We start from the raw sequence: 17,963 nt of genomic DNA, 5'->3' as shown, positions 1-17,963 counted from the left end.
ATAAAGGCCTAACTTATATTTGTAAGGTTTTCAGGAGACAAAACAAAACAAAAATACTTTCAGCCTAAGTCACTTAGAGATGACTAAATTAGGCAGCAAGTACAAAACTATTTTTTCCTAAGTCATGTTTATTTGCCTCTATTCATATCTGCCTAACAGTTAAAGGGTTAGTTCAGATTTTTTGAGTATTTTCTGTAGGAAATACTTACCATTAATGTAGTGGTTGCAAAGGTATTAATTGATTGCCCGAGTCCCGTGGTCAGAGTTATGGTCCGTTTCTGATAAATATGAATGTAGTTCCGGTAGATTAGTAGATTTGGTGGGGGCCGCTCATTAAAAATAAATAAATTAAAAAAACTAGCGTCATTTGTATTGTTGACCTATTTCTACCATATAGAGCAGGTTTCGTTCAATTTCGACCCCTCTGTCACATGGTACTATTTTTTGTGTCATATATTTTGTGCGTGAGTAGGCTGCTGCGGCGCAGTGATTCTGGACACAAACATTAGTACCATGTGACAGAGGGGTCGAAATTGAACGAAACCTGCTCTATATGGTAGAAATAGGTCAACAATACAAATTACGTTAGTTTTTTTTATTTAATTATTTTTAATGAGCGGCCCCCACCAAATCTACTAATCTACCGGAACTACTTCATATTTATCAGAAACGGACCATAACTCTGACCACGGGACTCGGGCAATCAATTAATACCTTTACAACCACTACATTAATGGTAAGTATTTCCTACAGAAAATACTCAAAAAATCTGAACTAACCCTTTAACTCTACTCTCCTAACACTGCTGATTCATACTGCCTTATTGCCTATGTCCCCAGCCTTTCAGAATGCTTGTTACATTCAAAAATTCCATCCGAGGCTACTAGTTCTCAGCCTGGGGCCCATTTCCAACACATTTTGCTAGTCTGGGATGGCTCAGAGTCAGGGTAGAAGACAGGGTTAAGCAATTAAAAATTGGATTGGTTTTCAAGATAGTCAAAGGGGCTGTGCCCTCAATACCCTCATACTTACATTGGATACCAGTCTCCCAGAGAATTGATTTGAACAGCTAGGTCTTGCCTGGGCTTTAAATGAGCTGTGCTGTCACTTTTTATTATTTCTTGTATTAAAAGGTGGGAGTATTTGTTAAAATGTATATTCTCTTATATTTTAAAAGTATCTATTGTATTCTCTATTTATTTTTAAAGTGCGCTGTTGCACTCCAATTGTATTTGTTTTTATTTTGTAAAGCACTTTGTTGCCTTGGTGTATGAAAGGTGCTGTATAATTAAGGTTGCCTTGCCTGCCTTGCCTTGCCTTCATACCATACAAAACAGGCCTGAAAATCCATCTTTCAGGAGGCCAAAAAGGGGGAGGTGAACTCACTTCTCCCACATAAAGGTGATGCCATTCACTGCCTACAGTTTTTTTTCTTTTCCCCCCTTTTCTCCTCTGTACAAATAGTGTTTTATATTTGTTGATGATATTGTGTTTTGGTGATGTTGATGAATTGAATACATAGGACCACAATGGCTTTTTTGTGTTATCCTTTTAGCTCAAATGTCTGACTGTACCTCGTGCCGTTTATATTTCTGTCTAATAAAGTATTAATCAATCAGTCAGTCAGTCAATCGTTATTTTATTTAAAGGACAGCTCTAGTTTAACAGCTCATATACTGAACATTCATGATGGTCAAAGCATGAGGGAACAAAAAACATTTCCTACACGAGGAAAGAGTTGTACCACATTAAATCCCTAAAGGCTCCTGGAGGCATCAGAGTCTCTGAGAAGCCAACATCGCAGGATTCCAAAGTGGCTCATGGCAAATAACACCCTTTTTAAAGTCCTAAAAGGGTGATTTATAAATATACTTGGTTGTACGCCACTGAAACAGCCAATCTACAAGCTCACAATGCTTTGCACTGCGACGCATTGTGAGCTTGTAGATTGGCTGTTTTCGGTTAACGCAGGCTTTACTGAAGAAAGGCAGGTTAGCTGGTGTTCTCTGCAGCTCTCCAACTGCAGAAGAGCTGATCAGCCATAGAGGACATGCGGGTGGAGCAGAAGCTGCCCGTCTCCATGTGGGTCCAAGCCCATGGTCTTCTTCACAGTCTGCTGGGTCAGGGCGGGATTGGGGCTTCTCGCCACCTTAATCAGGGTCTGGAAAACAATACAGGGGGATGTATATGTCACGGTACGATTGGAAAACCAGTCAGATTGAAAAAAGGTGCACTCGGTTTCACCAAGTGGCGCGCCGCCTGAAGGTGACTTAAGCCACGAGAGGCACCGGCCGAGCGAGCTTAGGCAAGTGAGTCGCCGTGCCGAGCGTTGCGAAGTCACCTTCAGTCGACTCTGCGCCGTCCGAGTTATGTCCCGATAGGCACAGAATGCGCTATGCGCTGCTCCACTGGCAACGGCACCCCCCCCTCCCACCCCCACCGCCAGGCAGGGCAAGCAGAAATTTGGATGGAGCAAGTAGATTTGGAAAAGTACTTGCCTGCAGGGCAAAATCCAGGAACGTATCTCTGTCATTTTCTATTTCTTTGGCTATTCAAAAATAGCAGATGTACAAGCTCATAGCGTCATAGCGCAATGAGCTTGTAGATCTGCTAAAAGAAATTAAATCGTGAAAAAACGTGCAGTATTTGTGCAAATCTTTCAATATATATTTTTTAAAGCAAACATTTGTAACTCAAATCTTTGCTCCTGGGAGAGGGGGGGGGTCACGATCTTTCAAAAATAGCAGATCTACAAGCTCATAGATGTGCGGTGCCGTGCAGAGATGCGTTCCCGGATTGAATGGGTTATCATCGGACCCTGCACTCCAAATTGTTTCTGAATACAGAGACCGGGAATAAGTCTCACCTCAGTGCCTCCTCTGAATACCAGACTCTTGCCAGATCTCCTGTTCACTTCCCCTCTTCTCCTCCTCCTCCTCCTTCGCTACTCTCTGCCGGCCAGGTGACAGAGATGTGATACGGTTTCAGATCCTCCTGCGATACGTAGTCAGGGGCTTGGCTCATGAGGTCGTGGCCCCTGAAGGACTTGGGGAAGGCCATGACATCTCGGATGCTGGGAGCCCCCGCAATGATGGAGACCAGGCGGTCGAGGCCTTGAAATGGAAGGTTGACAGTAAGGGAGCCATCATGATGAATAGATAGTAAATATATTACCATTACATACAGTATTCTGACACCAAGATATTCGTTATTGATATCTTTGCTGTCGGGCCGAAACCTTGTATGTTCAAAACTGTTACTTTCAGGATATGGTTCTGTTGTTTCCTATGGTCCAATATGGTCATGGTCTGCCGTCCAGTGGACGGTCCACAATTATGGAGGTAGGAGGATGGTTGTTGTTACACTTATACTTATGCTATTATTATTATCTGGATCTTGTGTGACCATGTCTATGTTCTTGTTTATGTATGTTTACAGTGTTTTAGAGTTTTTATTATTGGATGTAGCATAAATTGCCCAGTTTGGGACATATTAATAAACTTGACCTTGACCTATGGAAAAAAAGAGCCTGTGGTTCAATCCACAGACTGACTTAACCACTTTCCACCTGGCATCCATAATTTGGGCATGTCATTATTGGCGAAGATTTCGAAAAAGTTTTCCAAAATAGCCAATCTACAAGTTCACAACACTATCATGAACACCATCATGAACCACCGTTAGCTTGTAGACTGGCTATTTTCCACTGTCAAACAACAAAGTATAAAATAGAGCATTCATTAATAATAAAACAAATGTTGACACAAAGATATCCGTAATTAATAGAGTCAATGAAGCATCTGGTTAACCTTTTGACAAATTAACTAAATACACTTGTTATTTCTTCCATGTACCAGGGTCTTTTGTTGTCTTTGTTTTTTTGACTTCACATTGTATTTACACTATCTATGTTTCTTGGGCAGCCCTTACTTGCTCATTTAAAGTTAAAATGCATAAATCCCTTCAATATGCCTTGTGGCTTGCCTACCCAGAGCAATTCCTCCATGTGGGGGCGCCCCTGAGTCAAGAGCTTCTAATAAGTGTGAGAGGAGAGAGGGATCCTCCTGTAAAACACACACACACACACACACACACACACACACACACACACGCACACGCACACACACGCACGCACGCACACACAAAAGTGTTACATTAGCTTCCACTGGAATTATAAGAATTTTGAAATAGCTTAACGGTTGTTTTAGGCCAATAGAATTCTCTTTTCTCTGACCTTGAGGATGTTCTGGAGGATGTAGAGCTGTTCTGAGGCCTTGTGGATGCGAATAGACCCTCCTCCAATCTCACAGCCATTCAACACCAGGTCATAGTGCTGACCACGCACCTGGACATGAGTACACATGTAGAGGTTCAGTTTTTATTTTGAAAAGCTTGGGACATGGTTTGCATCTCGGCCAGATTATCAGGTGCTGAGATAAATAGCATACTCTAAGATTTTGAGGTTCCACCAAAATAAAGAGGGACGCGTTTTCCAGAATTAATCCATAATCTAGTAAAAAAAAGCACCACGTCAAATAAAAGCTCTCTATATGACACACCTTTTGTGGCTGTGTGTAGAGTAACTGTGTGTCTTCAGGAACTGGTGCAGTGAAGGGGTGGTGGGCTGACTCCAGCTGCACCGGGTCGTCCTCTTTGGGCAGGAACAGCGGGAAGTCCACCACCCACAGGAAGTGGAACGACGAGGGGTCCCTGACAGGAATCCCACGAGACTCTAGGAACTCTGCACACTGCAGGCGCAGCTTGCCTAACAATGGCCGCTGAGAGCAGAAAGGGTGAGGGAGGACGTAGGGAAAGGAGGAACAGGAGGAAGGAGAGAGAAGGAGGCACAGTTAGAGGGAAGAGAAGAACCATCTTACTCCCCTCTTCTACTATTAATATAGTGTGATCTACTGCAGGATATATAGGGTTGACTAATGGCTCTTTTCGACTGCAATAACTAAGTGAATTATACCGTGCCGTTTACTGTATTTCATGGGTTCTGGATTTGTGCTACGGCTTGGTTTCAGATAAGGTTCTCAAAACCTAATTTAGGCCCAGCTCAGGAGGTAGTACTAACACATTCTGGGAACCCAGATCTCAGAACTTGTACTTTCAAATTTCAAATAGTTTCTTACTATTACTTTAAAATACCGAAAATAGCCTTTGAGCTTGTAAATAATCCATTAAAAACATTCGTTGTATTTATAAAGAACATCCCTGGTTCTATTTATAATGGAAACAAAAAAACATCACAAAAAGATCACAGGTTTTGGAAGGTTCTGGGTTATCCTTCGTAGTCAAATGAAACCATAACGCTACCTAAACCAGGTACAGTGAGCCAGATAAGTCCGCCATACCACAGTGTCCAGTGTACTGGCTGATATTAGCAGCAGGTCCCCTGGTTTGGCTCCAGTGCTTGTTAGCAGCTGCTCTGTGGCTGGGATCGACAGCAGCTTACTGAGAGTAGACTTCAGTGTCCCATCTGCCTTCACCAACACTGTGCTCAACTCCTAGGGTGCATGCGCACAGACGCACGCACGCACGCACGCACGCACGCACACACACACACACACACACACACACACACACACACACACACACACACACACACACACACACACACACACACACACACACACACACACACACACACACACACACACACACACACACACACACAAATACATACATATATGCACACATATATTGTGATATGTTGGTATCCAATGATAGACATTAACCTACCTGACCAAACTGAGTCTTGGCCACTTGCTTCAGTATCTCCAGATCTTTGCCTTTGAAATGTGTCTGAAGTGAAGTAGAAGAAACACCATCCAGGATATTGTCTTTTTATCTTATAATGTTCTCATTAAAAGAGCATAAAACATGCGTCTATCCAAACTTATTATTGACATTTAGTAGACTTTGTGTAGGGCTGCTCTGATGTGGCACCCGCATCGTGGTATACGTATATGAATGAATTGTTATGACAGTACTATCATTATCACTGAAAAGCGTTTATGCAAACATGTAATGCTGACTAACACTTAATACAATAGGACACTGTAAATGTTTCTACCGCTCCATTTGGGACACAGATGGCCTGGATGGAGCCTTCTGGTTGGTTGAGAGCTGATTTGAGGAATTCTATCTCTGTGCTCTGGAACACATGACTGATGTCCATCAACTGGATGAGCAGGCAGAAGGACAGACAGAGAGAGATAGACAGACAGACAGGCAGACAGACAGACAGACAGAGGGACAGACAGAAGGATAGACAGAGAGAGAGAGAGATAGAGGGGCAGAGAGAAAAATTGGTAAACATGCAGGCATGGTAAATGTGTATGACTGTTGGCTATTGGCTCCCATGAAGTTGGCCCCCCATGACTAAACCGATTCTTTCTCTCTGAGGCAAACATGCACCCACCCACACACACACACCTTCATGTTGAATCTTGTATCAGGCTTGTCCACGCCATAGTCCCTCATGGCCGTTTCATATGTCATGGTTTGGAAGGGAGTGCTAAGGGGATGTTTGTCTGAAGGCCAGGAGGACTGCAACAGGCCCTCCACCAGGGTCATGATATCTGACTGCTCCACAAATGACATCTCTATGTCAACCTAGGAGAAACAGGGAAGGGAAGAGCAAAAACATCATACTTTCAGGTCACAGAGGTCACATGAAACATAGTGTTGAAAAGAAGAGGGAGGCAGAGGAGATATGGTATGAGAATGTGATTGATTGATTGATGTACTTTATTTAGTGAGACATGATAAACAGTACATTGAAGTAAAATTCACAATACAAGGTCTACTAAACTGGATAACTCATGAAGCACTAAGCTTGTTTAAAATGAGATCCCCACGCACACAAATAATGATGATATATATGTCATATATGTCATATATAAAGATTTTGTTGTTTAGGACAGTGTTTTTCAAACTTTTATCTGCCCAACGCACACCAATGGGCAAGTTACAATCTCAAGGCACACCTGTATTCATACCGAAAATAGCTATCTACAAACTCACGCATCAAACTTGTAGATCGGCTATTTTCAAAAATTATAATTTTAATTAAAATGTTTTGCCTATAATGATGATGCCAGGTAGAAAAAAGGTTAAAATATTGTTTAAGGTATATAATTGGCCTCTGCATTGGGAAATGAGTACGCACAAAGTGCTGGTATAGTAAATGCAATTTAGAAATTAATATATTTTTGTATAATTTTATATATATTGCAGTAATAATATGTGGTTGTCACAAAATTCCAAGGAACACTTGGACTTGTCTCATGGCGCATCAATGTGCCTCTTTGCACATCGTTTGAGAACCACTGTTCTAGGAGATGATGTGTCTGTGTTAACTTTATACGACTCTACACACCTCTTCATCTGCCCCCCCCCACCCACCCCCCAGACCCCCACTCATCTCCCTTTACCGCACACTGCTTCCCTCTCTTCTACCTGTGTGAACTCTGGCTGTCTGTCCGGCTTGGACCCCTCATCTCGATAACACCGAGCCAACTGGAAGTACCTGCCACATCAAAAATGGTGAAAGGGAGATAAGCAGATGGACATATTGAGTGTGTCTGTGTGTGTGTGTGTGTGTGTGTGTGTGTGTGTGTGTGTGTGTGTGTGTGTGTGTGTGTGTGTGTGTGTGTGTGTGTGTGTGTGTGTGTGTGTGTGTGTACACCCACCTGTCTATCCCAGCCACCATTAGCAGCTGTTTAAACTGCTGCGGGCTCTGGGGCAGTGAGTAGAACCGACCAGGCTCTCTAGACGGAACGACAAATTCTTTGGCCCCCTGAAGCACACATTGATAGACTGAGTATCCAAATACCACATTGCATGCCAGTATCTTGTCATGTTTTGTATTTTGTATGTACTCCTATGAAATTATATGCACTGGGGTATAGGGTGGAAAGGTGAGGTTAGAGCTAACACAAAGTTTGGACATGACGCAAGATGAGAGTCCTAACACTGGCCTCACAGTTAAGGGGGTGAGCACACAAGACGTGACGCTACAGCCGCAGATGCTTTAACAACTCCTTGGCAAAACAGGGACATCGGACAAAACAGCATTGTGCGCCTGTGGTGCCGGCCTGCATGCATAATAAGTAGTTAAAAACTGTATTCCAGCAGAGCAGACGTTGAGTCTTGAGTGAGTCTAACTTTTGTCTGCACTTGCCATTGTCCCACCGTTCCTACCATATCTACTAGCATCAAAACAGGAAGAAGTGGTGAGACTCCATTCTTTGCATAATGCGTGTCTAAAAACCTGGTGCGCCATACCATAAGAAAACAATGCTTTTGCCAGCACACTTCTGAACTCTAGTGCAAAAGTCCTCGTCATAATGTAAGGGTCTATCAAGCTACTAAAATATGGGTAATTTATCTTGCCCTACAGTGAAAAGTGCAGGGGGCATGCCATTTATTTGGTAAATGTGTATGTGATTGTAAAGCTGCATTAATGAAATGGTTAAGAATAAGGAATCCCACCCCTGGCGTCCTTTTGAACAAGGTAGGAGTTTCCACATCCACAAAACCTTTGGGTAAGACAAAATACATTAAAATTAGGATTTTCATTTGTTACTTGCAAACTGCCCATTCACAAACGATAATGCAAAATGTATTATCCCATTTTCATCAACAAATAAGAGCTGGACCAGTGTTGTTTTTTCATAGCTCTTCATACCATGTGAATTGCAAAGGTATTCCCTCATCTTCATCACCAGCTGAGATCTAAGTCTGAGGTTGTACTGCATCTGGGCAGAGCGCAGGTCCAGGTAACGATACTGCATCCGCAGAGACTCTGATTTCTGCACAGAAAGTGATAGTCCTGTTAAATACATTACTAAGATGTATTATTGGTTCAATATATCCAGTGACAAAAAGACATGTTGTGCCCATCACATGGTAATAACAACTTAGGATAGATCTATTTCATTAATAACACTGGACTTAAAATATCAATAATGAGTAGGCATAGTCCACTGACACCTACTTTGACAAAGTCTTTGATTTCAAAAGGCAGCTTCCTGCAGACATTTAGAACCTCCACACTCTCAGCCAGAACTTCAATTGCTCCTGTAGGCATCCCCTACCATTTAGAGGACAGAAGAGATGAGTGTGTGCAGTGAAGACTTTGAATTATCCCATTAAAACATTGGTTTAGATCAGTAGTTCTTAAAAATAGCAGATATACAAGCTCACAGTGCATCACTTCATGCCACGCTGCAAGCTTAGCTTGTACATCTGCTGTTTTTTAACATTGTTTGAACAGTGTTGATTTTTTTTTAACAATTTAGATTTTAAATCTCCTCTTCTGGGGGTCCCTGGAACAAAACATTTTTAGATGGTGGGTCCGCGGCCAAATATATATCAATTTGGGGGTCCTTGGCACGAAAAGGTTTGAGAACTACTGATTTAGAAGGCATTTGTAGAATCGGCCTCAGGTCTTAACCCATTTAGACTGATATTCTGAAAAACTTTTATAATACAAATTTGTATTAAAAAAAAATTAAAAACATTAATAATGTTGCTATGTACTGTATATACACACATATAGGTGTTCCCAGCTTGAAAGGTATAATAACATATATGATATAGGTGTTCCAGGTCTAAATTAATGGGTTAACTGCCATCAAGCAGGACTGAGTGATGTATTCTAACAATGTACTCCACTGCAGATCAGAGATACTGTAACCTGAAAGATGAACATCTATGCCACGCTGATCTAATGTGAACAGATGTCAGATTGACACGTACACACCCGCCCACCCACCCACCCACCCACCCACACACCCACACACACACACACACACACACACACACACACACACACACACACACACACACCTCATTTTCCTGTCCGTCCGGCCTACGTCTGACTGTTCCCGTAACCTTGACAACAGACTCCAACGTGAGGTTACACAGTGTTGTTTTCACCTTGGTCTGGGACTTTAAAAAAAAGGATACACAGACTGGATAAACAAACTTACATATTAGTGTTCTTTTAGCTGCTGCTACTTTTGTTGAGGTCTATGATTTTAAAGATGATTCAAATAGATATTTTATGCTGATTACATAGTGTTGTGTCTAAATGTTTTCACTACACTACAGGACCACAATGGAAACAAGCCCTTAGGGCTTTTTTTGTGATATAATTTTAGCACCATTGTATAATCGTACCACTGTACTATTTGCAAACTGTTAATAAAGTATTCAATCAATCCCTTACCTCGTCCTGTGGAATAAGAACTTGTGTCAAGCCACTGAAATCTCGCAGGATGACAAACAAGTCTTGTCTGGTTGAGACAAAAAGTTAATTGTTAAAGTTCTTTCTCTTTTTAATTTGAAAATGCATAGAAAAAAAATATATATATATATATTTACTCATTTAGCTAGTAGTATAATGTATCTGTAATATTTTAATACCTGAGATACTGGACCCAGCCACATAGGATGACATTTTCTCCTAAATGTTCTGATCTCAGTTCTCCACAGGTGTGAGTCCTCGATGATAGACTACTGGGACCTGGACATAAAATATGCAGGTACTGAAGACAGTATAAAACTTAAATAATAGTCACAACCAAAATGAGACACCGACCACAGCAGAATTCTAAACAGCCATAAATAGACCATATTGCTAAATATTACACTACAATATATGCATTATATATGGAATATATGCATTCATTAAGCAGCTTTCTCTTCACTTTTATCTTCTCTGAACTCTATTTACACAGCACAGACAGCAAAAATCCACAGTGGCAATATATCAATTTGTAACTCAAGCAGTAGTGTTGAAATGTAACCAGTTTACTACCACCAGTTAAATTAACTGTCAGGATTTTACAATGTAAGCAAGAACCAAGTGAAATACCTGTAAAGGAGGATGCAAAGCGCTTGTTGACACTCCAGATGTTGACATCTTCTCTGATGTTGTTGGTCTCAACCAGCAGCAGAGGTCTTTGACTTACAGCTGACACGCAGCAGCGGTGTGCGCGCGCGTGTACTCTACACGCGCGCATGGCTCTGTGCAGCAGCAGGACTCCGGTTGTCATGTTCACTTCAGTCAGTCACTAACATGTAACCTTGTAATAATAAATACTACCTGGTTGCATCACATGGACGCTCCACAGAATGACCCTTCACGTCATTCAAAACGTACTCTTATAACTGAATGACGCTAAATGCTTCCCTGCAGTCAGTCCATGTGGTAGAGCTTTGTATGAGAGAGTCGTTTCATACCACACGACTCAATGGAGATTTGAATGGGCTAACTAACTAACCGAATGGCTAGGCTAACCACTAGGAGGCTGACATCAGACCTGCTTCTTTGGAGCTTTATTGGCGGTTGGCGAACCAGTTTAGAGGTATATTACCGCCACCATCTGGACTGAACTGGAGTGGAGTGGAGTGAGTGGTTTTTTGGTTAAAAGAAATATTAATAATAATGTTTTTTTTTTAAAAGAAGACTTGATTTGTGTCAAGTCAACTCCTTTTATTTAAATTGGATTAATCCAATAAGAATCTAATAATATCTAATAATATTATTCATATTCTTTGTTCTGATTTTACATTATTCTGAAATATCGTATAATATTCTAAATTCCTAAATTTAACATCATTTTTAATATTAAGCATACAACCAATGTTTTTAGGTGGGGGGCTGAAAGAAACAGTCCTGAAAAGTGTAATTGATTGATTGAATACTTTATTAACAGTTTGCAAATAGTAGAGTGGTACGATACAATGGTGCTAAAAGGATAACATAAAAAAGCAGTGAGGGCTTGTTTCCATTGTGGTCCTGTGCATGTCATCTGGGAATAACAGCTCTTAAAGGAGAATTTTGGACTAAAGTTTTATTACCTTTTCTATGATGTTATGATATCTTAGGATGAATGGTACAGTAGACAAATTTCATAACTCCACCCCTGGTCCGCCACAGCTTAAAAAGGTGCGCGGATAGGCCTTAGGTTATATCACATATTTTAATAGCTTTTTCTTTTTTTTTGTGAGAGATCTGACGTTCATAGTGACAGAACACTGTCCAAAAAACAAAACAAAAAACAGAAGTCTCGCTAGACAAGATTTCAATCTCGAGATTTCAATCTCGTCTAGCGAGACTTCTGTTTTTTTTTTTGGTTGCATAGTGTTCTGTCACTATGAACATCAGATCCCCCCCCCCAAAAAAAGCTATTAAAATATGTGATCTAACCTAAGGCCTATCCGCTTCAACTGTAAGTGAGATTCCCCATTCTAGTGAATGAGGCAGCTTAGAGGGCTTTTAAGCTGTGGCGGACCAGGGGTGGAGTTATGACATTTTTCTACTGTACCGTTCATCCTAAGATATCATAACATCATAGAAAAGGTAATAAAACTTTAGTCCAAAATTCTCCTTTAAGCAGTGTGAAATGCTTGAACACAAATCTTTTTCTTTTATAACACATGCCATTATGACAAAAACAACAAAATATTTAATTCATATTACCAAAAAGGAGATAACACTGTTATGCACAAGATCATAGAACAGCCAGTCAAAATTAAAGGTTAGCACTTCACCTTGCTATATAATGTCACAACATATCTAACATACATGTAGGCCTACATGCGAGTAGCCTTTTACCCCCCCCCCCCCCCCCCCCCCCTTTTCTCTCCATACCCAACAACTGAGAAGAACATATACACATATGTCACTGTGGCCACTACTGGCTCAGCTGCCACTGAAGAGCCCGCACCAGGAGGGCGTACTAGCACCTCCACCCTCCTCCTCCTCACCATTCTGGCAGGCACTGCTCCATCCCGTAGGGATCACTGGTGCAGTGGCAAAGATTGGCCTCCCTGCCCGGCTCCCCTCCCGTGAACACGGGCAGTTGTGTTCGTACGGCCACTCGTCCAAGCCAGAAGAAATGCAGAGGATTCAAACCACTAGTCTCTGCAGTGTTTGTTTTTGCTCCTGAAACTGAAATGGCACAAAGCAACAAAGCAGCTCAAAGCAGCACAAAGCAAGGCAGCAGTGTCCGTTCTGCAATGTCTTTTCATTAGTTTTTACCAGAGCCTGATCTTGACTCTCAGACTGGCTCCTCTGTAGTCTCAGTGGTCTTTCCATTCGTATCTTCCCCTGCGGTACATGCTGGGCCTATCACAGTCATAGTCATGCTATGGTAATTACTCTCACCAGTATTGTCCAGGGGTAGGTCTGTGCCCCGGCACACCTTGCACATGTTGACAAAAGCCCTGCGCAGCTCTGTACTCCTCATGGCATAGATGACTGGATTTACAGTGGAGTTGAGCAGGCAGAGCATGGTGCAAAATGCAAACACAGTCTTGGTGAAGTCGTTCACCTCCCAGAACAGGTCGTACACCATGATAGTTAGCACAGGCCCCCAGCAGATGCCCAGGGCCGCCAGGAGGAGTACCAGGGTCTTGGCCAGGCGTAGATCTATTCGGGCCTGCTCAGGCCTGACCAGCTGAACACTGGACCCGGGCACCGAGACGACAACGTTCCTCTGGCTGAAGCGCATGTGGACAGTGTGTTGGTGGGCTTTCCACAGGATGGACACATAGGCATAGATGATGAACAGGAATAAGACACTGATCATTGAAATCCAGAACATTTGGTACTTGTGGTCAGTAAATGGGTAAATTCCTGAGCACACAGAGTTGAGGCGTTTGCAGTTCCACCCCAGCAGGGGCAGCAGTGAGATGGCAATCGAGATGGACCACATCATGCTGAAGGCAATGACTGCTTTGGCCTTTGTTACAATGTGTTTGTAAACCATGGGCCTGTGGAGGCAGATTAAGCGGTCGATTGCAGTGAGGAACAGACTACCGACGGAGGCTGAGAAGGCGGCGTTCACTCCTCCTAGTTTGAAGAGGAAAACATCATGGCTGTCCTTTCTGCGGAACACATGGAAGTCCAGAAAGCTGTAGACAAATATGATGCTGCTAATTAAATCAGCCATGGCCAGGCTGCCTATGAAATAATAGGATGGCCGTGAACGCAAGGTGTGGGAGTGCAGAATCACACAAAGCACCATGAGGTTCTCCAGCACCGTAAAGGTGCAAATTGTGACCGCCAGGATGGTTATTGCTATCGTTTGACTGGGTGTCAGGATCATAAAGCGTTCCATATGGTCAAAGTTCTCATCACACTGTGCAGTGACCCCACTGCTTATAGAGGACCCAATACCAAGGATTAAGTCTGAGATAGTGGTCTGTTGGACTGGAGACAATAGTTCATTGTAGATGGTGTCATTGGAGCCAAGATAGTGCAAGCCTGTTGTCATTGTCTTAATTGTGGTGCTTGCTATCACATGCAGAGCTGACTGCATGGCTGCAAGGTGAGGTTCTCACTGGAGAGGGGAAAAAGTAGAATACTCTCCATAAATACTGCCATATTGTTTTTCATTGGAAATAGACATGAAAGATCTTGATGCTTTCAGGCAGAAAATATTTTTCACTGAATCAATGAATTAATGAATGTATAAAGACTTAATATTCAAGAACTTATAAATTAATTAATCCAAACATTTAAATACAATAATAGAGGTATTGATCAGTGGTCAGTGCATGCAGGATACCTTGGGAAGTTGGGATGCATCATGCACCCTAATAGTGGGAAGCCGCTTCAGGGGAAACCGATTGCATTAAATATGTAGGACAAGCAGGCTTTCTTATTAATTAAGGGAGGTTGCTAAGAATGATGCCTAAAATAATTATTTAATTAATTACATCAAGGGAGAACGTCTGTTAAAAAAAGTGTAACATAAGGTATTAATATAGGCCTAAATGTAAATATTAAATGAAGATCAATATTACCATACCAACTAAATAAACATATCGATCGATAGTATTTCTGATTTCTACCGGTTCAACACCTGTCTGGTAAGTTTCACAATTAGAATCACAATAAATTATTTCACAAATGAATACAATGAAGAATCAAGAGGGTTTATTTGTCACTCGCTCATACAAGTACAAACAGCAAGATGTTAGTAAATAAATACAATATACAATAAATCATACCTTTATTTCCCCACCGCAAAAAACATGCATCGGTCCATGATGTTTATTCAAACTGCTGAAAGTACCCAAATTGTTTTGTCTTCCATCCACTTTTTGTTAACAGTAACTCCAAGAAAGTGAAACTGTGTGTGAAATTATCTCTTTCTCACAAAGTCATTACCAACAGTACAGTAGCCTAGGCTGCATTAGTCACTGTCTGCCTGTTGTGTGTGGTTTTAAGCATCGCTTTGTGGGCTTGGTCACATGGTATGAGGTGTGACTTGCAGAATGTGTGAAGATCAACATCATCTAGCTGTGGCCTTCATGCAAGACTTCTTAGTGGGCGAAAGTGATATGCATCTGTGCATTAAAATTATAGACTGTATACTTGCTTCTTTTTCAGTGGGCATTGCACATCCCACTGGGAGGAGACCCCGGGGCAGACCAAGGACCAGATGGGCGGATTACATCTCCACACTGGCCTGGGAACGCCTCGGGATCCCCCAGGAGGAAGTGGCTAATGTTGCTCAGGAGAGGAAAGTCTGGAGCTCTCTGCTGGAACTGTTGCCCCCGCGACCCGACTCCGGATAAGCGGTTGAAGATAGATGGATGGATGGATGGATGGATGGATTGCAGCAAAAGAAAAAAAAGTGTGTTGTCACAAAATGTAGCCTACATTATTCTTCATATTGATTCTGAATATTTGATACTGTTTCAATACTCAATACTCTTTTGCTTCACTATCAATACCACGCACGCACGCACGCACGCACGCACGCACGCACGCACGCACGCACGCACGCACGCACGCACGCACGCACACGCACACGCACACGCACACGCACACACACACACACACACCCACACCCACACCCACACACACACACCCACACCCACACCCACACCCACACACCCACACCCACACACACACACACACACACACACACACACACACACACACACACACACACAAACAAACCGTTGCCCACAAGCAGCCCTGCCTCATCAACTCTCCTCACTCTGCTGTCACAGTGTTACAGTTTGTGGGCATTAACTTGTACAGCTCTTTGGTCAACCACAGTTTGGTCAGCCAAAGTTGTTTATACAGTAAATGTGCTTGAATTCATTTGAATTGACTTGACGTAACTTGCTAAAGATGAGAAGTTAATATAGAGCCTCTGCAGACAGTTTTGAGTGAAAAATATGAGGCTCTGGAAAAAAACTGAAATCGGTATGAGTGCTGCATGGAAATACATTACATTTTGCCAGATTAACAAGGAAAATCTACTGACATAACACATTGAAACACATTTGATGCATTACTTTGAACCAGGACTATTATAGACTAACGATGATGAATACTTTTTAAAAGATAGGGTTTTGACATTTTAATATCGCTATTTGGTTCTGACAATTCCAGTATAAATACAGACTATATCAGACATACCTATTATAGTTATGTTTATCCTTTAATCCAAATCCAAATATTTTAAACCCTCAATTTATTTTGGTTTTTTTGGTATTAAAATGTTCAAGGTATTGTTTCAAAGTTTTAATTTTTGTAGATTAAACAAGGCAGAGCAGACATGTGTGGCTGTTTAAAAAAAACAAAACTTTTTGAGTGTATGTGCTTGATGTCCTAAATGCATGTAGATGTTTTAAAACCACATTTCACACCACCACATCATGTCTGAAACACTAAGGAAATGCCTTTGTTTCCTTCTGCTTTGTGTGTGTCTTCCGGCCTGGCAGAAATAAACAGGAAATGGTACGTGTGAATTACCCCGGCACCAACTGCAACCCACCTGTCAATTTATGTGTCCCATATCAATGTGCTGCCGTCAATGCGGCCTGTCAGGGACAAAGAATGGTCTGTGTCAATCTTGTGGGAAAAGTGGAGAAAGTTGAATAAAATACATGTTCTCTGCCACAACCTTCAAATGGATATGATACTAAATTTAAATGACAAGTTTTGAGTACACACTGAGTGCTACAAATTTGAATGCTGCTGAGATGAATCCCCTCAAGAAAACGCATAAAGTATTCCAATGGATGTTTATAAACATGGACTGTGTGGAATAACAGCCGTTCTACCATCATACCATCATACCTCAAAAGAGGCTACTACAATACTTTCCCCCTAGTATAATCATACTGTATAGTTATGGTTATGCTTTCATGTAAATCCGCCTTTCTTATGCCCTCAACTTATGCAGTGTTTATTATTATTGAATATTATTTTTCAAGCTATTGCGGGGCTTGAAACCCTAGGCTGATTTTGTGTTTGTTTTCCACTTCAGGTTAAAAACTACAGCAGGGTAAAAACATGGCAGTCTGCACACAGCCTGGACACCACATATGAAAATCTAGCATCATCTAATCTAATACAGTCATTATTCATTTGTTTGGTGCAGCATTGTTGCTTAGGGCTAGTCTGCCATGTTTTTACTCTGCTGTAGTATTTAACCTGAAGTGGAAAACAAACGACAAAATCAGCCTGGGGTTTCAAGGCCCTTTTGTGAAGTATGATACTTCTCTCTCTTTCTCTTTACTGTGCCTGCTTCTCTACCAAAGGGCTGTCAGTATTTTATATTGATTTTTTATCGACCAGCGGGGGGCAGGAAAGCGCCTACACATTTTGCTCTAAAATCCTACAAGAAGAAGAGTTTCGCCCAGTGTTGCCATGTCCGCTTATCATAAGCGACTTTGGGCTTGTTTTTCTGTAAAGTTGCTTGAAAATATTGGTGGTTGCGCTGGTTGAGTTTTATTTGGGCTTGTATCTAAAGTGCAGTTGCTTGTTTCCTAACGTTTGTTTAAACCAGTGGTTCTCAGAGACATTTTCATGTCAAAGAAACCCCGCAAATGTGTGTATTTGTCTGCGGACTGAGAATATTTTGTGCCAGCACCCAGGACCCGTGTCTCAGATACCAATTTTTTACATTTTC

The 17,963-nt window shown here is 41.8% G+C and overlaps 2 protein-coding genes across 2 annotated transcripts; both read right to left on the bottom strand.

The window, feature by feature from the left end:
* Positions 1–1,639: 1,639 nt before the first annotated feature.
* dars2 (aspartyl-tRNA synthetase 2, mitochondrial) lies at positions 1,640–11,323 on the bottom strand. The gene is made up of 18 exons (XM_084058750.1): positions 10,892–11,323; positions 10,441–10,540; positions 10,244–10,310; positions 9,862–9,963; positions 9,008–9,103; positions 8,699–8,822; positions 8,503–8,549; positions 7,701–7,807; positions 7,468–7,537; positions 6,442–6,621; positions 6,080–6,187; positions 5,746–5,808; positions 5,358–5,510; positions 4,560–4,778; positions 4,235–4,345; positions 3,989–4,064; positions 2,867–3,113; positions 1,640–2,161 (listed from the first exon to the last, which is right to left on the bottom strand). The coding sequence occupies exons 1-17, from the start codon at positions 11,070–11,072 to the stop codon at positions 2,911–2,913; spliced, it is 2,007 nt and encodes a 668-aa protein (XP_083914876.1). The 5' UTR covers positions 11,073–11,323; the 3' UTR covers positions 1,640–2,161; positions 2,867–2,910.
* A 1,741-nt stretch (positions 11,324–13,064) lies between these two features.
* Positions 13,065–14,240, bottom strand: LOC311045494 (cannabinoid receptor type 1B-like). Its single transcript, XM_084057380.1, has one exon. It carries the CDS (start codon positions 14,142–14,144, stop codon positions 13,083–13,085), a length of 1,062 nt encoding a protein of 353 aa, XP_083913506.1. The 5' UTR covers positions 14,145–14,240; the 3' UTR covers positions 13,065–13,082.
* Positions 14,241–17,963: the final 3,723 nt, after the last annotated feature.

This window comes from Gymnoscopelus microlampas (genome assembly GCF_963454915.1).
Source record: "Gymnoscopelus microlampas genome assembly, chromosome: 5".
In the NCBI taxonomy this organism is placed as follows: Eukaryota; Metazoa; Chordata; class Actinopteri; order Myctophiformes; family Myctophidae; genus Gymnoscopelus; species Gymnoscopelus microlampas.
The sequence above is the reverse complement of the archived record's forward strand: the minus strand, read 5'-3'. Positions and strand labels throughout refer to the sequence as shown.